Here is a 21,486-nt window from a genome sequence, read left to right as displayed (position 1 = left end):
CCTAGGTTCATCTTGGATATAGCGATACAGAAATGCTGATCTGCATTGGCTTATTCACACATGCGTTTCCCATCTTAATTAGTGGGGAACAAGCATCTGATTAATATCTCCTTTTCATTCTGCAAAATATACAAGCAAAGTCCCAACCCTGGGCTGTCAGGCTAGAATGATTCCATAATCTCACCCCTGCCAAGATCATCCTACTTAACAACCAAATCAATCCTTTAAAAAAAGAGGAAGAGAGAGGAAATGGGGCGCAGAACATAATGGAAGACTGCTATACCTAGAGTTTAAAAAAATGGAGTGTGACTCGCCAGAAGCTTCTAGGAATTAATCTGAAATCCTCCCAAATGTGTCAGGAATATCCTCCTGCCAAAATGGGGAACATGCTGCTTTGAATCAGCTTTTAATTAACCAGGGTTCGTGCCAATTCCACCCTCCCTGCCCCGGAGATCTGTGTTATTTCATAAAGAGGTAAATCTCTTTTACATCTTCGTTTCCGTTGTGCCCACTTTTATATATTGTGCCAGCACCCCACTGATTTGAGCGAAACAGCATTGTAGCTCTTTCTTCACCTGCCTTCTGTTCTGGCAGCTGATTTCCTTTCCGGAGCCCTGAAGTCCAGGTCCTTTTCCCTGTTTTCACAGCTTGAGACGAGGGTGTATCGTCACGAATAGGTCTTCTTTGACCATATGCCGCTAGGAATCTTGTTGAAGCTGAGCACCAGCTGCGCTGGGATGACTTCATCTCATGCCGCCTGCTGCTTTCTGCTGCTATGGAGCTTGTCTTAATATAAAAATGGCCCCCTCTTTCCATTCTGAGGCTCTCTGGGGAACACAGAGCATGTGTGTCTGTTACTACTTTTCAAGGCTTTTAATTGCGGTTTCTGTTCATTCAGATCGAAGTTGGTCTTGTCGTTGGCAACAGCCAGGTTGCGTTTGAAAAGGCCGAGAGCTCTTCCCTCACTCTCATTGGTAAGTGTGGCCCTGGGGCAACAGTTGTGCATTCCAAGCAGTCTTTTGTCTTCCTTATCGGCAAGTCCACAAAAATTACTAGACCACAGCAGTATTTACTCGCCTGTCTGCCCTTGCATCCTTATCTACATACCTGTCAAACATAGACCTGGGCTCTTCGTTCAAGTTGCATCTTCTCTCCCCTTTGAATTTTTAGCTAGTTTATACAGTGGTGCCTTGGTTCTCAAATTTAACCCGTTCCGGAAGTCCATTCCAAAACCAAGGCGTTCCAAAACCAAGGCGTGCTTTCCCGTAGAAAGTAAGGCAAAACGGATTAATCCGTTCCAGACTTTTAAAAACAACCCCTAAAACTGTTGGCTATTTGCAGTTTAGTTGCGCTGCAGAAAGCTTGCTGGGGAGACCACGCATTACAAGGAACTCAGAAATAACTTTAACAAGGTTTTAATAACAATAACAAAAACTCCCTTTACACTAAATAGATCAACAAGCATGACCCAACCACCAGCCCATCCCCCAGGGTACTGAGAGAGCTAGGTGCTGCTCTTTATATACTATACCCAATTGCTGACACAGCTTAATTAACATAACTTAGCAGCACCTGCTATACTGTTTCACAGCTGTAAAACTGGGTCTCGTTATTTGCTCTGGCCCTTAAAAAAATACACATCTTGTGGAACAATAATGAAGCTTCACATTTAAAGAGACCATTCAACAGAAACAGCAATTTAACATGAATTTTACTATCTAACAAGACCACTGATCCATAAAATGAAAGCTATAATCAATGTACTATAAAATAAATGTACTATAAAATAAATAAGGTCGTATTGTAGTTGATAAAAATAAAAATTTATTTTTTTTCTTACCTGCACTGATGATAGTCATTGGTTGGATGGGAGGATTTTATCCATTTCCCATCAATCAATCAATCAGTAACTGGGTTCCTCTTTCTGCGGTCGTTTGAATTTATTTTTAATATCTTCTGCATATCCAAATAAATTTGCTCATCTAATTATATACTCTTACAAAACTGCAGGTTATTACAATAATCCTGCCAATGTTCTTATCTGTTTACAATTTATCTGTAAATATTCAATAAACCATTTCCAATCTTTTATAAAAGATTCAAGGACAATCAAAGAAACATTTGAACATTTCAGTGTAGTATAGTATCAATTTTTTTTATTTTATGTGCGCAATATGGATAGATACCTTTTCAACATGAAAGCAAGAGTGTCAAGTGTGTGGAAATGATTCATGTTCTTACGTAGCTGCATTGTTTTATAATTTTTGGATATTGTAAGATAGTTGTGTTCTACGCTACAAATAGAACATCTTAGCTTGTTTTTGTTTTCCAATGTATTTCTTACCTATATATATATATGTGTGTGTGTGTGTGTGTGTGTGTGTATTAATTCTGAAAGTGTGGCCCTGAGGAAAAAAAGTGTGAGAACGAAAGTTTGGTCTGTTCAGATTAATGGCGGTAGCTCTCCAAGGTCCTAGTTAAAATCCTTTTTAAATCTTGTGGATTCCACCTGCATTCTCCTCTGCCTTTCATTGTTAAGAAAGGAGAGAGTGCCCCCTATCACCGCAAGAGATCAGTTGCGATTTGAGCACTCTCACCAGCCAGCTTCGCCAGTTGTGGTTTTGTGTTAGCCGCCTCAAGTTTTATTCGTTCAGATATATAGGTAGCCAGCCCAGCTGAAAAACCAACATGAGACTGCCCAAACATTCAGCTGCGGAGTCATAAATTAACTTCAAGAATTTCCAGACTGTAGGTTATACTGTACCCTTGAACAAAATACTGTATAATAGCTTGCATCTATGTCTCTCTGTCCATCTATCTAAAAACAACAACAACTTCCTTCCTCTTTTATTTTACAATTACTCCTCAGCACAAATCTTCCTTCAGGCTATATTTGCATTTGCCAAATTCAGGAAACACTTAATGGGGGCGTGCATGTTGCCCTTGTGTCCTTCTCTAACCATACTCAAATAATATTTAGCTTTGTGTTCTTGCTAGAGCCTAGCAAGCAGCCCTGGCTCTTAGCTCCATGGATATCTCTCCCATTAGTAGTTGCCTGGCGTTATAATAAAAATTTATTATTATTATTACTCTCTCGATGCTCCTTTCCTTTCACACCGTGTAGGCAACAGGTGTTGCATGAAGCTGATAAAAGTGGGGCAGGATGAGGCCCAGAGGCAGGGCATTCATCAAGGTAGAACCACACAGAATAGCAGCAGAATTTTGCCTTCAATTATGGGCTGCTGCCAAGTAACAGATTAAGTGGGTGAGGTGTTGGCAAGGGAAGGTTTGCTGAAACTTTCCGCCTCCCCGTAGCTCCTTTTCTCCTAGCTAGGCTTGGAGCAAGTCTTGTGGGGGAAGGTTTGTGGGAGAAAAGTTTCTGTGGGGAAAAAGAAGCCATGGTAAAACTTCCAAATTCCCAGGAGCTCTTTTAGGCTGAGGGAGTAGACCGAAAAAGGGGTTAGTTGCAGATACGGTGGTACCTTGGTTTTCGAGCTTAATCCGTTCCGGGAGTCCGTTCGACTCCCAAAACAGTTCGAAAACCAAGGTGTGGCTTCCGAGTGGCTGCAGGAGGTTCCTGCACTCAATCGGAAGCCGCTTCAAATGTTCAGCTTCCAAAAAACATTCGCAAACCAAAACACTTTCAGGTTTGCGGTGTACTGGAGCCGATTTGTTTGGGAGCCAGGCTGTTCAAGTACCAAAGTACCACTATATGCCCAAATCAAAGCGGAGTACAGTCATACTTTGGTTTTCGAACAGCTTAGTTCTCGAACACTTTGGCTCCCAAACGACGCAAACCCGGAAGTGAGTGTTCCGGTTTGCGAACTATTTTTGGAAGCCGACTGTCTGACGTGGCTTCTGATTGGCTGCAGGAGCTTCCTGCAGCCAATCAGAAGCCGTGCCTTGGTTTCCGGACGTTTTGGAAGTCAAACAGACTTCCGGAACGGATTCCGTTCAAGAACCAAGGTACGACTGTATAAGCAACCGAGGTGTGTCCCCAGGGAGAAGATACTGAATGGAAAAAGCCAAGTCTCAGCCCAAAGGATAAGAACTAGGGCTTTTCTGGCAGCGAAGACAAGGCCCCCTTGGAGTGTTCAGGTGGGGTGAATTCTAACCCTGCTGAGTCCCTCTAGAAGGAAGGATATTCCACTCGGCTCCCCTTCGTGTCTCTTGTTGCTGCAGGAGGAGACAGGGCAGACCATGGGGAAGTGGGGTTATGCCAAAGCATCCAGCAAGAACTTGCATTCTGGTTCTCACTCGTTCCCTTGAATGCCCACTTGCTCTCTGGCACTCGTTCCTTTGTCCTCTGTGCTCGGAAGGTGCAGAGGAGCTGGCTGGGTGAGTGGGTCAAGCGAGAGAGGAAAACTGCTCTGCATGGGCCCCTTTTTAGCTGCTTGCATGGCTGGAACAGGAGAGGGTAGGAGGAGCTGCAGGGAGCAAAAATTATGCAAGAAAGAAGAGAAATACCTGTATGTGGGTTGGGGAACTGATCAAATTAAAAGGAGAGTTGTCTATCAAGGCTGAACTTTTTTAAAAAGTTAAAAGTTCGGTAGCCAGGCAGTCCCAATTTTGCGTACGGAGAAGTTGAAATCTGTTAGCATGTATACAGTCGTACGTCAGAAGTCGGACGAGATCCGTTCCGGAAGTCCGTTCTACTTCCAAAACGTTCGGAAACCAAGGCACGGCTTCTGATTGGCTGCAGGAAGCTCCTGCGGCCAAGCGGAAGCAGTGCCGGACATTCAGGTTCCAAAGAACATTTGCAAACCAGAACAGCCACTTCTGAGTTTGTGGCATTCGGGAGCCAAAACATTAGACTTGCAAGGCATCCGGGATCCAAGCTACTAGTGTACGCTTCTTCAAATTGAGCAGCTTCTATTACTTTGCATAATCTATTCTGATGTAGCAAGGAGAAGCAAGGATCTCTGTAGAGAACTGGAGCCCCACCCCAACCACTGGAAATCTTACTCGGGCACACTTCTGACTTCTGAGATTGCCACAGGTGTTGGCTGGAGTGGATTTCTGCAGCCGTAAGTGCCAGAAATATCACGGCAATGCACAAATCCCTGCTCTTACTTACTCATCTCCACTGACTGGGAAAAAGTGCCCTGTAAAAACCAGCTTTCGGCTAAGCAGGGCCCCGTGTCCTGCCTTTGCAGAACAGGGGTATCATCTTTTGGGACCTATTGTGAAATCAGGGCTACTCTATGCTAACCGGTTGGGAAAATGACAGTGATGCTTTTCTGCAGCTCTTCCTTTTTGATTTGGACCTGGGAAAACCCTGCCCATGTGGCAGTTAGACTTCACAGTTGCAGGGTTCTGTACCTGGGTGTGGTAGTACTGCAGGCTTAACATTGAAATTAGCCTCCTTGCATTGGAAAGGGGGTTCTGCTGGTTTTTGTTTTTCATCAGCATCAATCAACCCACAGTCTAGTTTCAACTTGGATATTATTATTGGTGCGTTGTATACCCTGATAGATGCATGTGGTCCTCATATATTTAGCACTCATATATTTAGCACTGAATTTGCGCAAGGTGCTGGTGACTACTTGAGTCGAAACCTTTGCTTGTTTAAAATCTTGCTGCTAATTCCAGCAAGATCTGCCTTGCCTTGCCCTGCTTTAAGCGGCTTGTTCTATTGATGACATCATTTGCGCACATTTAAAACCGCACTGTTTAGCAAGGCAGTATTGTAAAATCGGACTCCGGAATCAAGCGAAGAAAGTTTTTCGGAGCGAATGAATGGCCCCAGACATGTTGCTTTCAAATTTTAAAATACAGCCCACAACCAGCATGTGGCAGCAGAGAATCAGAAAAGTAAAAGGTAAAAATTAAGCAGTTGTAAGAGGCCAGCTAACTCTGGGAAGAGGTCGTATGATTACAGCCATCCTGCAGGAAGCAAAATAAATGAAAACACCAAAAGCCTGCAGACGAAGACTGGCTGAGCTCTTTAAATCAATACATGAAACTCGATGTGTGCCACCCCTCCTTAGTGTTGATGGATCACAAAGCTACACCCATATAGCAGTCGGAACCACAGCAGGCAGAATTCACTTGGCTCTAAAGCACTCTGTATGTGAAGCCTGTGGTCCTCCAGAGGCTGATGGGAATTGTAGTCCAACGACATGTGGAGGAGAATCGCAGGTTCCCCATTCCTGCTGCAAGCCAAGCAGTCCTAAGCCCACTGGTGGCATGGCTCCTTGGCCCTCGTTCCCTTGCCTCCTTCCTTCCTGCCAATTTATACAGCCCTACATGTTTCTAGAGCAGGGGTCAGCAAACGTTTTCAGCGGAGGGCCGGTCCACTGTCCCTTAGACCTTGTGGAGGGCCGGACTATATTATTTTTTTTGGGGGGGGATGAATGAAGTCCTATGCCCCACAAGTAACCCAGAGATGCATTTTAAATAAAAGTACGCATTCTACTCATTTAAAAACACCAGGCAGGCCCCACAAATAACCCAGAGATGCATTTGAAATAAAAGGGCACATTCTACTCATGTAAAAACACGCTGATTCCCAGACTGTCCACGGGCTGGATTTAAAAGACGATTGGGCTGGATCCAGCCCCTGGGTCATAGTTTGCCTACCCATGTTCTAAATTCTAGGCCCTGTGTAGCTCTGCCCCAAATCTATCCCCCACAACTGCCTTAGCACCTCTTTTTATTTCCATATCTCCTGCATCCTTGATTTGCTGAGGTTCTCCTCTGTTCAGGCCATGACCTACTTTGCTCACTTTTTAAGGTCCCTGTCTCATCTCCGCCTTCCTAACACTCTTGAACCCATATCATACAGGCCCTCCTGATCTCAAGCGCCACAGAGTTTTGACAGAGCCACCTCTCCCATTTGCCCTTCCTTGCCTTGACTCTGTGCCTTCCTCTGCCCTTTGAGCATTCTCTCCACCAACCTCTTCTCCACCTGTCTCTGTCTGCTCTGTAACTTTCCCCAGCCTTCTTGCATCCTGTCTCCCTGTCCTCTAGCTTCTCTACCTCCCAGTGCCTCTTCCCTAGACCTCAGCTAGCCCTTGTGTCTGCACGGTTGTAATTAAATCCCAGCCGAACCGACAACTTCCCCTTCCTTCACAGAAGCTGGATTGCAGTTAGCAGACCATTTTTTGCTGTTAAACCAGGTCAGCTAACCAGGAGGCCTCACCTCTGCATGTGCATTGCAAGCTAAAATACAGAAAGGGGACATGCTGTGCTTTTGTTGGGGCTGTAAATTGGGAAACAATAACACAGAAGATAAAAGCAACTTTAAGGCTGGAGAGTAATTTTACGCCCTAATTATTTATTTTTTTACCAACCTATCCAAAAGATGCTGTTTCTCCCAGTTTTTTCCTGATGCTTTTGCATACTGGGTAATTTTGTGCTCTAACCAGAGAATGGAATGGTGGTACCAGAGTACTGTGTTTTTAAAAGGTAGTAACTGGTTTGCTTTTTTCAGAAGAAAACAGTACAGTCGTACCTTGGAAGTCGAACGGAATCCGTTCCGGAAGTCTGTTTGACTTCCAAAACATTCAAAAACCAGATCACAGCTTCTGATCGGCTGCAGGAAGCTCCTGCAACCAATCAGAAGCCCCGGAAGCACCGTTGGACATTCGGCTTCCAAAAGAACATTTGCAAACCGGAACAATGACTTCTGGGTTTGTGGTGTTGGAGAGCCAAAATGTCTGAGTTCCAGGGCGTTCGACAACCAAGGTACGACTGTATTGTTTTTAGGGTTTCTAAGTGTTACACAAATGTGAAACGTTATGCATGCGGTTGAAAGTCAATTCTAAAATGTAATAGAAATATACCACTGTTATAAGAAATAGAATTAAAAAACCAAACATACTGTAATTTTAAAAGTCTCTTGAGTTGTTTAGGCTGCATTCCTATATTCACCTACCTGAGAGTAAGCTCAATTGAACGCAACGGGGCTTGCTTTTGAGTCGATGTGTATAGGACTTGCTACCTTTTCCAAAGAAATAAATAAGACAAAAACCCCACTTTCCCCTTTGATGCGGTATTGATTTCTACTTACAGTACTTTCAATGTGAAATCAATTATAGGGTCTAGACCAGCAATGACTGCTACGTGTTGTACATCATCTGTGGCTTCCCTGTGCTGCAGTTAAAAGTATATTTAAAACGACAGGAGTTGTCAGGGGTTCAGGAGCAGAGGCGAGGGCAAGGGAGGAAACAGAGAGCGAGGGGGAGGAGGCAGAGGAAAAGATGAGTGATGACGACGACCCGAGATCTCCGAGTCTTTCCAGTGAATCAGAAGATTCACAAAAAGGAGCACCAGTGGCCAGGGCAAGGGGGGAGACTAGGGGGACACCCCAGGAAGATAGAGCCAGAGGGGACTCAGAGGGGAGCAGTTGGAAATCGGGACCAGTGTCACCGCCAGAGAGCAGGGAAGAGGAAGGGCGCCAGGGATCAAGCGCTGGCAGCTCACAACAGGAGGGAGGGCACGAGTCAGGAGTGGCCACACCTCCATCGGGGAGCGAAGAGACGGTTAGACGGAAAGTGGAAGGTTGGGCGCGCGCGCCAAGTTCAAATGCACAGGAAGGTGGCGCAGTAGGCAGCCCGGAAAGGGAGCCAGGTCCTAAAGCCCGGCGCAAGGAGACAGGAGGGTCCGGGGGGTCAGCGTCAGAAGAATCCCGGAAGGAAGAGACCCCGGGGGGCAGAGGGACCCAGAGGAGAACTGTCAGGCGGAAAAGGTGGAGCAGGGCTAGGATATTAAGTTGGTGCACAAGGGGCGGAGACTCAGACGGAGCTTCGCTGATCTAAGCATAAGACGTAGAGTTGCACGCAGCAGCTTGAGAATGGAAACTGTAACTCAATAAAGACTTTTATTTAATGATTGCTGGCTAGCGTGATCCTCTGTGAGCTAGGATCTGGAAGCAACCCTGACAGTAAGCTCCGTCTCTTTTAAATTGTGGGCATCCACGGCCTCGCGGAGAGGAGAGAAAGCGGGTGCCTACTAGCGAGCTCACGAACGGCAGACAATATGACGGCCGAACAGCAAATAGCAGAACTCAGAGAAGCAGTGTCACGACTGAATGCCGAGGCTCTGGCATCCAGGAAGAGAGAGGAGGACGCAGCTGCCGCCTACAGGGATCTCCAGGTCAGGTTGGAAGTGCTTACGAAGCAAGGGCAACAGACACCCAAACCAGAGGGGATTGGGTTGGGGAGACGCACAGGCGGTCTGGTCTCTCACTTCGATGGGAATCTGCAACAGTACCCCAACTTTAGAGCAGATGTAATGTGTGCACTGCAACTGCTGCACAAAGACTTTAGAGATGAAGAAGAGAAGGTGGGGTTCATCATGTCCCATTTGCATGGAGACGCTAAAGCATGGCTGCGCAATTTGTGGAGAGATAAGGATCCTGCGCTCCAAAATGCGGATGCCTTTATTAAAGCGATGGATGGGTGTTTTTTATCAAGCATTGACGTGGATCTTGCCCGGAAGGAGGTGCATGGACTAAGGCAAGGGAGGGCCAGCGTAAGGCAGTACCATGCCCGCTTTTTCGCTTTGGTCAGTGCCCTGGAATGGGACAGAGATTCGGCTCCTGTAAGAGACCTGTTTTGGGAGGGATTGCACAGCTCGGTTAAAGATGAAATTGCGAGGGGGGAGAGACCCCGGACCACGCAGGAGATCGTTCAGAGGGCGCTGGCGGTGGGGGTGCGGCTGGAAGAACGTCCGTGGAGCAGGGACGAAGGGCGTGGAGGGCGCGAACCAGCCAGGGGCTCCTCCTTCCTTCCCAGAGAAGCAGCGCGTGCGCAATCCACGCCTCCGCCTGGAGGAGGGGCAGAACCTATGGAGGTGGGAGGTGCAAGGGCTCAGTCAGCAACCAGAGCCCTAGCACCGGCAACAGTGAAAGCGAAGCCTCCTAGAGGGAACAGGAAGTGTTACATCTGTGAGGAGCCAGGGCATATGGCGAAAGAGTGTCCCCGGAGGCTCCACAAGCACACTGCAGCCTCAGCAATGGTAACTGCAGCAACGCAGCAAGGAGAACCACAGCAGGGAAACGACGCAGTCTGGCTGGAGGAAGAGGCACTGGGGCCCAGCCAGACGTCTCAGTGAAGCAGTCCCCAGAGATTTTACAGCCCATGGACCCCCTCCCGCCCAAACCAGTAGTAAGGCTCACCGCATCTCTCCAGCTGCCCAATGGAATCACCATGGACGTGCCAATCACCATTGACTCTGGAAGCAATGCGGACTTTATAGGGCAGGACTTTGTCGACCGGCACGCTATACAGTTGCTGCCTGCCACGCTGCCCCTGCAGGTTGTCACGGTGGATGGCAGGGAGCTGCTGGGGGGGCAAGTGGTGAAGCAGACGCCACCAATGGTGATGCGACTTGGGAATCACAGGGAAGTCATCAGCTTCAACGTCACTCAACTATCGGACACGCCCATTGTATTGGGCATGAGTTGGCTGGACAAGCACAGCCCGACGCTGGCTTGGTACCAGAGGCAGCTGACCTTCGGCTCTTACTTTTGCGCTGAACACTGCATCGTGCCCCAGCAGGAAGGGGAGGAAGAGGAGTCACAGCTGCAGCTCGGCACGCTGCAAGCGGTTCCCCACAAGTACGCAGAATTTTTGGAGGTTTTCTGCGAGAAGGAGGCAGACAGGTTACCCCCCCACAGACCATATGACTGCAAAATTGACCTGCTGCCGGGGGCGGCGCTGCCCAAAGGGAAGCTGTATTCCATGTCTGAGGACGAACTGCAGGAACTCAAGGAGTTCATAGATCATAATTTGGAGCGCGGTTTCATCCGAGAGTCCAGGGCAGCGGGGGGCAGTCCGGTATTCTTTGTTAAGAAGCGAGACACGCCCTAAAAAAGACTCGTAGTGGACTACCGCATTTTGAACAGTGTGACCAAGCCATCGGACTTCCCCATGCCCCGAATCGACGACCTCCTCGCAAAAGTACGCAAGGGCAGCGTGTTCACCAAGTTGGACCTGCGAGGGGCGTACAACCTCATTCGCATGCGGGAAGGAGATGAGTGGAAGACGGCCATGTTCACGCCCCTGGGCACCTACGAATATAGAGTTATGCCTTTTGGATTGCAAAATGGCTCCCACGTTTTTCAAGCTTTCATGCATCACGTGTTGGCGGGGCTCCTCTACAAGACGTGCGTCTGTTTCTTGGATGACATCCTGATCTTTTCGGAATCGCAGCAGGAGCATGACAGACACGTCAGGGAAGTGCTGAGCAGGCTACAGCAACATAGGCTTTACGCCAAGCTGGAGAAGTGCCAATTCGACGTAACGGAGGTGGATTTCCTGGGCTACAAGTTGTCTGACAAGGGGCTCGCCATGGACAGCGCCAAGGTTCGAGCGGTGTTGGATTGGAAAAGCCCATGCAACCGGAAGGAGGTCCAACGGTTTGTCGGCTTCGCGAACTTCTATCGCAAGTTTATCAAAGGCTTTGCTATGCAGACAGCGGCCATCACGGACACCCTCAGCTCCAAGAAAAAGAAGTTCATCTGGACAGCGCAGGCAGAGCAGTCCTTTCAGGCACTCAAGTGTCTCTTCGCGTCGGAAGAACAGCTGCTTCATGTCAACCCCAGCAGGCCGATGAGGGTTGAAACAGACGCCTCAGACAGAGCCGTCGGAGCAGTCCTGCTGCAGAAGGACCCGCAGGGGATTTGGAGGCCGGGAGCCTTTTACTCCAGGAAGCTCAGCAAGTCCGAACAGAACTACACCATCTGGGACAGGGAGTTGCTGGCTATTCATGCAGCATTCAAAGCATGGAGGCACTTCCTGATCGGAGCCAAGCACACGGTGCAGGTCTGCACAGACCACAAGAATCTGGAGCACTGGCGCACGGCACAGTTCCTGAACCAGAGGCAAATACGTTGGGCTGAGTTCTTTGCGAACTTCGACTTCCGAATAGAGTATGTCCCGGGGGACACCAACATCATGGCAGATGCTCTCTCCCGTAAGCCACAGTATCTGGAGGAGGCAACGCCAGCGGCCGCCATGCACATCTTCGCACCGACAGTGTGGGCGTGCGCTGCGGCGACAGTTGACCTGGAGGCGGTGCGACGAGCGTTGCAGGATGACTCCTTCGCGCAAGCAAAGATGGCAGACGTGCACAGGGGCACGGCAGCGACCGACGAGTTCCAACTGCGAGATGGATTGCTCCTCCATAAAGGGGCCATCTACGTGCCGGGAGACGAACTTCGCGCCAAGGTACTGCAGCAGCTGCACGACGCGCCCACTGCCGGGCACTTTGGCAAGGAGAAGACAGTGGAATTAGTCGCCAGAGACTTCTGGTGGCCCGGAATGAGAGGGGAAGTCGCGGACTACGTGGCGAGGTGTGACACCTGCCAGAGGGCCAAACCAGTACACAGACCGCCGGCCGGACTGCTGGAACCGCTGCAAACTCCGTGCGAACCATGGGAGAGAGTGGCCCTAGACTTTGTCACGGATCTGCCCAGCTCGAGGGGCAAGACGGCTGTGCTGGTGGTGGTGGACTTGTTCTCCAAGATGGCACATTTCATTCCGTGTGCGAAGGTGGCCACGGCGGAACAAACCGCCAAACTGTTCATAGATCACGTGTTCAAGGTTCACGGTCTGCCGCGGTCTATTCTGTCCGACCGAGGGCGACAGTTCATCTCGAACTTCTGGCAGAAGCTGATGGGCTTCCTGAACGTCAAGATCAACCTGGCGTCGGCTAGACACCCGCAGACCAACGGGCAAGCGGAGCGGGTCAATGCCATCATGCAGCAGTACCTGAGATGCTATGCAAATCAACAGCCTGCGACGTGGGTGGATTACCTGCCTCTCGCCGAGTTCGCCTACAACAACACGAAGCACGTGTCCACGGGGGTCACGCCGTTCTTCGCCAACAACGGGAGGCACCCCAGAACCTTCCCGGGACTGGAAAGACTGGGGGAGGGGGAGCCGCAGACAGCAGATGCGTTCGCGTCGGAGTTGCAGGAGGTCCACGATCAGCTGCGGCGGCACCTGGAGCTGGCTAAACACGCATACAAGGTACAAGCGGACAAACACAGAAGGGTTGGCGAAGAGATCCATGTGGGAGACTGGGTCTGGTTAGCAGCCCAAGCAGTGCCGGCCAGGTCGTTGGCGAAGAAGAAACTAGGGCATAAACAACTGGGGCCCTACCAAGTCGAAGAGCAGGTCAACCCGGTGGCTTTCAGGCTGGCGCTTCCGGAGGGTTCCAGGATGCATCCGGTGTTCCACAGATCGGTGCTCACTCCCTACAAGGCACCGCACAGGTTTCAGGAACCAGGAACGGCGCCGAGTCCGCTCCGAGAGGGAACCGGGCAAAGGGGAGTGGCACAGGAGGTGCGCATCAACGAAGTCACGGAGATTTTGGACTCCAGATGGGGGGAAGAGGGGGTAGAACACCTTCTCGCTAAGGAGGGCACCCCGGCCAGTGCCAACAGCTGGGTGCCGAGCTACGCTTTAGACGAACCTCTGCTCAAGGAAGAGTTTCATGCCCTCTTCCCACATAGGCCAATGCCAGCAGACTTTTTCGACGACTGGCTTTTCACGCCCACGCTTTCAGCCAGCACGTTCCGGGGGTTCGACTCGGACGAGGAACCGACACGAGACGCCCGTTCCCCGGAGGGGTCACCCTCAGGATCTGCTTCAGAACCCTCGTATTGGTGGGATGATCGACCAGAGGAGCAGTGGCGCAGAAAGTGGCTGGAGGGTCCAGGACGAGCAACGTCTCCAGAAGGAAGCGAGGGAGAGACGGACATGGACGTTTTCGGGGACGACCCGGGTTTCGAGCACGGCGGCACAGAGATGGAAGCAGAGGTGACCGTCGTCGACGAGAGCAGGGAGGAAGAACCGGAAGACTTCAGATGGAGGCCCGCCACGGGAAGCGAACTGTACCCGACATTCGTCCCCTTGACACGGCAGCACCCAGCTCCCGCACCGGAAGGAGGGGAGGGGGGAAGAGGGGGCTTCGAGGGGGGGATGGATGCCAGGGGTTCAGGAGCAGAGGCGAGGGCAAGGGAGGAAACAGAGAGCGAGGGGGAGGAGGCAGAGGAAAAGATGAGTGATGACGACGACCCGAGATCTCCGAGTCTTTCCAGTGAATCAGAAGATTCACAAAAAGGAGCACCAGTGGCCAGGGCAAGGGGGGAGACTAGGGGGACACCCCAGGAAGATAGAGCCAGAGGGGACTCAGAGGGGAGCAGTTGGAAATCGGGACCAGTGTCACCGCCAGAGAGCAGGGAAGAGGAAGGGCGCCAGGGATCAAGCGCTGGCAGCTCACAACAGGAGGGAGGGCACGAGTCAGGAGTGGCCACACCTCCATCGGGGAGCGAAGAGACGGTTAGACGGAAAGTGGAAGGTTGGGCGCGCGCGCCAAGTTCAAATGCACAGGAAGGTGGCGCAGTAGGCAGCCCGGAAAGGGAGCCAGGTCCTAAAGCCCGGCGCAAGGAGACAGGAGGGTCCGGGGGGTCAGCGTCAGAAGAATCCCGGAAGGAAGAGACCCCGGGGGGCAGAGGGACCCAGAGGAGAACTGTCAGGCGGAAAAGGTGGAGCAGGGCTAGGATATTAAGTTGGTGCACAAGGGGCGGAGACTCAGACGGAGCTTCGCCGATCTAAGCATAAGACGTAGAGTTGCACGCAGCAGCTTGAGAATGGAAACTGTAACTCAATAAAGACTTTTATTTAATGATCGCTGGCTAGCGTGATCCTCTGTGAGCTAGGATCTGGAAGCAACCCTGACAGGAGTGTATTGAGCTCATGGTGCTTGGTGTGTGTTTTTCTTCCATGGAAGAGATCGCTCCTTTCCACACCCTCAAGTTAGCTCAAGTATTTGATCAGTTGCTTCAATTAATTGCCAGTCATCAAGATTGATCCTTTCCTATGATGTTCTTTCTCCCCCCTCCTTCTAAATATGGAATGCATTTAGCTCACATCTTTGTAATCTTATAACTCTGCAAGAACACTGGGGTTATAATCCCCACGTTAGATTGGTAGTATGGGGCTGAAGCTGAGATATGGTTGCCTTCCTGGGTCCGTTCAGCAGATCCAAGGCTGAACTGAGATGTGAACAGGTAATTTGTGCAAAATAAGCATGTGCTTAGGGCATCAAGGGAAGAGGGGCACCACAGAAATTTTCCGTTGCCGGTTTTTTTTTACATTAACAGTCACAGTTTGCTCATCTGAGCATTCATTTTCTCAGCTGAAGTACAGTCGTACCTTGGTTTTCAAACAGCTTAGTTCTCGAACGTTTTGGAAGTCGAACAGATTTCCAGAACGGATTCCGTTCCACTTCCAAGGTACGGCTGTATATTAACAATCCCAACAACAACTATTCAACAATGCAGGCTCGAGGCCTTATCTCTACTAAGTATGGAAGCAGATGTGTATTATGTAAGATTAGTTTTGACAATTTGAGCAAAGACTTTGCAATCAGAAAAAGTAGGTGAAATTTTTATCGAATATAAAGTGAAAGTAGACAAAAATATTTTCCATCTTACTGTAGGCTTTGTTTCATTTCAAAAAATAAATTTATTTTGCGGGTTGTTATTGTTTATATTTTGAATTAGATATATATGGGGGCACCAAAATCTTTTAAGTGCTTAGGGTCTCTAAAAGGTCTTAATCCAGCCCTGAATTTGTGGCTCTTGTTCTTAACCTCTACACACACACACACACACACACACACACACACTACACTGTGTTCGAATTTTTCTTTAACATCTTGCACACAGGAAACAGAACTCTGCAACATTCCCATGCGCTGACTGAATTTGTCATCCTTGAGCTGACTCCTTTCTCCCTTCCCACAGGCAAATCCAAAACCAGAGAAAACCGCCAGTCAATCATCAACCCTGACTGGAACTTTGAGAAGATGGGCATTGGGGGTCTTGATAAGGAGTTCTCTGACATCTTCCGGCGGGCCTTTGCCTCCCGAGTGTTCCCACCTGAGATTGTGGAACAGATGGGTGAGTACCAAAGCTGAGGGAGAACGAAATCCCACAATGGTGTACAAGGGGGTCTCACAAAGGATGATGATGTAAAGGTAAAAGGTAAGGTAAAGGACCCCTTGGTGGTTAAGTCCAGTCAAAGGCGACTATGGAGCGGCAGCACTCATCTTGCTTTCAGGCCAAGGGAGCCGGCGTTTGTCCACAGACAACTTTCCAGGTCATGTGGCCAGCAGGACTAAACCGTTTCTGGCGCAACGGGACACCGTGACAGAAACCAGAGCGCACGGAAATACAGTGGTACCTCGGGTTACATATGCTTCAGGTTACATATGCTTCAGGTTACAGACTCCGCTAACCCAGAAATAGTACCTCGGGTTAAGAACTTTGCTTCAGGATGAGAACAGAAATCGTGCTCTGGTGGCGCGGCAGCAGCAGGAGGCCCCATTAGCTAAAGTGGTGCTTCAGGTTAAGAACAGTTTCAGGTTAAGAACGGACTTCCAGAACGAATTAAGTTCTTAACCCGAGGTACCACTGTACCTATTTATCTACTTTCACTGGCGTGCTTTTGAACTGCTAGATCGGCAGGAACTGGGGCAGAGCAATGGGATCTCCGTCGCGGGGATTCAAACTGCCAGCCTTCTGATCGGCGAGCCCAAGAAGCTCAGTGATTTAGACCACAGCTCCACCCGCATCCCACGGATAGTGATATACAAAGGGGGGTGGGAAGGTATCAAAATAGGAGCTGAGTAAGATAGGAGAGGAGAAGTGACAGCAGCAGGAACTGTGGAAAACTCAGACATGCAAGCCATGAGGACTATCAAATATTACAGCATTTTGGCCCCTTCTCCCTTAGGCAGTGGTAGCTAAACAAAACAGGGCAGTCTTTTTTTAGGGTTTGATTTCATGGAACATAAAGATGAAGTGGAGATTGGAGCAGTGCTTGGTTCCAGGCAAAATCAAATTATACGCCTGAGCTGAACAGCCAGTTATGGCCTGCGGGGTGCCCGGTGTGCTTCAGGTTCCTTCTGTGCAACTCCTGCAGGCGAACCCTAGGGATTTCACCTGGTTTGGTAGCAAAATGGAACGGAAGGGCTTCTCCCGTTGGTTACGGCAGCCGCTGAAAACAGCTTGAATTGCTAGTGTTAAATTGATGGGATTCCCCTCTGAACAATCGAAGCCACAAGATGGGGAGCTGTAGCCCTCTGCTCAGTGCAGCTTCTAGGCTGGCTGGTTCCTGTAACTCTGAATTCATCAAAACGTCTGAGCCTGCAACACTTAACTGTATCTACTCAGGAGTCCCATTTAACTCAGTGGGTCTTACTCCTGGGTAAGTGAGATTGGGTTTGTAACCTGAGGCATGTAACTGGAGGCACCCCTCACTCTTAACCTCAACCTTATGCGGTTAGAGCAGAGCTTTCCAGACTCTTCATGTTGGTGACACACTTTTTAGACAGGCATTTCAGGATGCAGTAATTCAGTTTTACTAGCAAACAGGAGGTTAAACTAACCCCTTTCCAGCCCCAGTAGGAGCGTTTGTGTGAAACACCTACAAGGTAAAGGACCCCTGGATGGTTAAGTCCAGTCAAAGATGACTATGGGGTTGCACCACCCATCTCATTTTCAGGCCTAGAGAGCCGTCGTTTGTCCACAGACAGCTTTCCGGGTCATGTAGCCAGCATGACTATACTGCTTCAGGCGCAACGGGACACTGTGATGGAAACCAGAGCTCACAGAAACGCCCTTTACCTTCCCGCCGCAGTGGTACCTATTTATCTACTCACACTGGCATGCTTTCGAACTGCTAGGTTGGCAGGATTTGGGACAGAGCAACGGGAGCTCACCCCGTCGCAGGGATTCAAACCACTGACCTTCTGATTGGCAAGCCCAAGAGGCTCAGTGGTTTAGACCACAGCGCCCACCCGCATTGTAAGGGTGGTATACAAATATACCGAACAACAACAACTTGGGAGCATCCCGTGGAATTGATTGGCAGTGGGTTCAGGTCTTGGAATGAGCTTGCCTCCAGTGAACCTACCATACTAGCAACCCATTTTCTGATACTCCTTTGTCCATAAGAACTTCTTCCCAGTTTTACTGTAAAATGTTGAACTTTGACATTTGAAGATAGAATCCTCGTGCTGTTCCAGGGAACATATAAATGAAGCTTTAGAAGCATCCTGATGCACAGTGGAAGTATATGGACTTGCCAATCAGTATCTGTTCCTGCCAGGGTCATTGTTGTTCCTGCTGAACGCTTGTTCCTCAACGTGCTACGGCCCACTTCGAGTTGGACGCTTGCTGCCTCGCAAGCGGAGCTTTAAGCCTTCCATCCCAGTTCCCTTTCTCTTCTTCGACAGGCCTCCCTTAGGCGAAAGAAGCTTATCTGAAATTTGAAGAAAAGTGCCGCTTCCTGACACTCATCCTTCCCCCCCTGTGCATTAGTTATGACTTGCTCTTCCAACTATATTTCAGGCCTCAGATGCCAGGTTGACATCTGTTCGGGTCCGCCGTAATAATTCATGAGGGGGAGGGAAAGGAGAAGAAAGCCATTCCTCAGCCCTGCGCAAAGTAGCAGTCGCAGATCTCCCCCCAAGAACCCCTTTTGTGTTTTCTCTCTCTCTCTTGCCTTTCCCTGCTCTTGTGCCTCACAAGTGAGCAGCAGTCAATATGCCAGCTGCAGCTTGGCCAAGATTGACCCATCTTGCATTTCTGTTTGCTTCAGCGTGGTTTCCACCAGTTCTTATGAAAGGGAGGAGGGGAGAAGGAGTTTTATCAATCCACTTCAGCGTGCCGCATCTGTGAGACGGTGGGTTTTGAGGGGCCATTAAGGCTGGCGGAGGTAGAGGCAGGCAGATTTGGCCCCTGGTGGGTCACACAGCCCCTGTAAAGCGAACAGGGGTCGTACAAGAGTACGAAGCAAAACTAGGAAGTAACTAAGTTGTCTTGAGCCCCATCCCCAAATTCTAGAAGAGAGTGGGTAGCCGTGCTTGTTTCTTGTGGCAATAATGCGAATAAATCCATCACGGAATAAAGTTCTGTGGACATTGATGACACAGTAGCTTTTAGTCAATAGAAGATCTTGCCATAATATGTATGTTGAATATTAAAGGAACCAAAAACCTCTTTGCTGCTTTCTAGATTGGACTTGAGAGAGAGAGCCTAGACAGGCATTTTCCAGCATCCATGACTTGCTGGCTTGCTGGGGTACATAAAAATGAATGGAGGAGGATGGAGGGGCCCTTGGATTTGACATTGTGCCTGACTGTCCTAGTGGTAATTAACGTAGCAAAGTTTCCATCCTCTAGGACAATGGAGGGGTTCTCCTCCTCAGCCATGTTTGCTCCCCAATTATGAGGGGGAAAGGAAGCATTCAAACTGAACTGGGTAGCAGCCTGAAACAGTTTTGGGCTGGGTGTTTTTGTGCTCCACCTACGGTGGCCTGTCCCATTCTGCTTCCTTCCATTTCAAGTATGGGTTTCCGGCTAAGACCTGGGACATTCCTGTTTGTCCTCATTTATTATAGTGGCTGGTTGCAGTGGCAGAATCACTAGTGCTCCATGACCTATCCTAAGCCAAATGTTGACAGCCCTTTGAATTTCTGCAGAGATTTTGTCTTCCAGCGTAGTTGCTCTTGCATGTTGTTGTTGTTGTTTAGTCGTTAGTCGTGTCCGACTCTTTGTGACTCCATGGACCAGAGCACGCCAGGCACTCCTGTCTTCCACTGCCTCCCGCAGTTTGGTCAAACTCATGTTGGTAGCTTCAAGAACACTGTCCAACCATCTCGTCCTCTGTCGTCCCCTTCTCCTTGTGCCCTCCATCTTTCCCAACATCAGGGTCTTTTCCAGGGAGTCTTCTCTTCTCATGAGGTGGCCAAAGTATTGGAGTCTCAGCTTTGGCGGGAAGGTAAACGGTGTTTCCGTGCGCTGCTCTGGTTTGCCAGAAGCGGCTTAGTCATGCTGGCCACATGACCCGGAAGCTGTACGCTGGCTCCCTCGGCCAATAAAGCGAGATGAGCGCCGCAACCCCAGAGTCGGCCACAACTGGACCTAATGGTCAGGGGTCCCTTTACCTTTACCACATTGGCTGACAGTTGGCCAACGATGAGGGCCAGTCCTGATGCCTAAAAGGCTGCCTGCAATTGATGGCTGAAACTTAAGCCTCAGCGAGCTGCAACCCATTCCCGTGCTGGTGGCCTTTCCTATAATCTTCAAGCAGCTGTTCGGCCGCCTTCTCATTTTCAAGCTCTTAGTGGATGAGGCTCCTGGCATGTCTCCTCTGCGGCTGCGATTTTGCTAAAAGCCTAAAATTACATGATGAAACATAGTTATTATTATTTTTTAAGTGAGCAAGCCTTGAGTCCCACTTTTGGGCTCAAAGTTTTTCTGTGTGTGTGTGTTTTTAAAAATGTGTGCGATTTTTACTTCGTAGCCCAGGGCTTTTCTGTATGTGTGTTAAGAATTCCTGCTTTAATCTGATCTCATCCACATTCCATCATAAGGAGATAATTGTTCTGCAGTTCACATAAATCCTAGAGGTCCGTTGGTTCCAATTCATCTTCCTTCTTTGTCAACTTTTCCTGCAGGTGGTCTTAGGATAAAACGTAACACTAGAGGTCAATAGACATTACGCTAAGTGCATGACAGCCACCAGAAACAGCCTTCATTCATTCAGTTATTGTCTTCTTGCTGTATTGTTGCGTAAAAAGTATGCATGATATCACAGCGCTGTGGTGTGGGGTGAAGTTCCACTTCTTGACCCCTGCCATCGGACACCAATGATGTGTAATTCGAAAATCAGAACAGGGCACTGAACGTGAATGCAAGAGGGCTAACTGGGATGGTGTTATGGAATGCTCTGGCAGGACTTTGCCATCTCCGCTGGCTCCATTGCTTGGCCCAGGCCAAGGGGTGCCGTTTTTTGTCTTTAAATCCCTTTTTAGTTTTGTACTTGGAACATTACCTCTCCCTGCATGTATCTTGAGACATTTGCGGCCCTTCTTCAAGTGCCTCTGCGAAGTGAGATACGATAGGGGGCTGTGAGTGATGGAGTCTTCTTAGTGGTGGCTCCCAGTTTGTGGAATGCCATACTTCTCTTGGATGCCAGGCAAAGACCTTCTTTCCGCCCCAACAGATTATACTGCTGTTCATCATATTGCTTTAGCTTTGCAGGCTGTTCAGTTTACTGTATTTTTTGCTCTATAAGACTCACCTTTTCCCTCCTAAAAAGTACAGTGGTGCCTCGCAAGACGAAATTAATTCGTTCCGCGAGTTTTGTCGTCTTGCGATTTTTTTCGTCTTGCGAAGCACGGTGTCGGAAAAGTTTTGGAAAAGCTTCAAAAATCACCAAAGTCTTTAAAAACCTCAAAGAAGGCTACCACACCGTGTTCTATGAGTTGCTCCTCGAAGTCAAGTCGCAACTGTATTAACGGTGTTAAGAAAAAGGAAACAAACTTGCAAGACGTTTCCGTCTTGCGAAGCAAGCCCATAGGGAAAATCGTCTTGCCAAGCAGCTCAAAAAACAGAAAACCCTTTCGTTTTGCGAGTTTTCCGAGGTATCATTGTAAGGGGAAATGTGTGTGCGTCTTA

The 21,486-nt window shown here is 49.2% G+C and overlaps 1 protein-coding gene across 8 annotated transcripts in view; it reads left to right on the top strand.

Moving 5' to 3' along the window:
• Positions 1-21,486, top strand: part of NSF (N-ethylmaleimide sensitive factor, vesicle fusing ATPase) — a 105,651-nt gene that overhangs the window by 42,285 nt on the left and 41,880 nt on the right. For all 8 annotated transcript variants that reach the window (XR_014212799.1, XR_014212800.1, XM_082194835.1 and 5 more), the window contains exons 7-8: positions 899-974; positions 15,764-15,919. Coding sequence is in view for 6 of the 8 variants with exons in the window: in XM_082194835.1 (XP_082050961.1) it covers positions 899-974; positions 15,764-15,919 (232 nt within the window). In the remaining 2 variants the exon portion in view is untranslated. The remainder of the gene's footprint in view (positions 1-898; positions 975-15,763; positions 15,920-21,486) is intronic.

Source organism: Podarcis vaucheri (assembly GCF_965113315.1).
Source record: "Podarcis vaucheri genome assembly, chromosome: 13".
Lineage (NCBI taxonomy): Eukaryota > Metazoa > Chordata > Lepidosauria > Squamata > Lacertidae > Podarcis > Podarcis vaucheri.
This window is presented reverse-complemented; position numbering and strand designations above follow the sequence as displayed.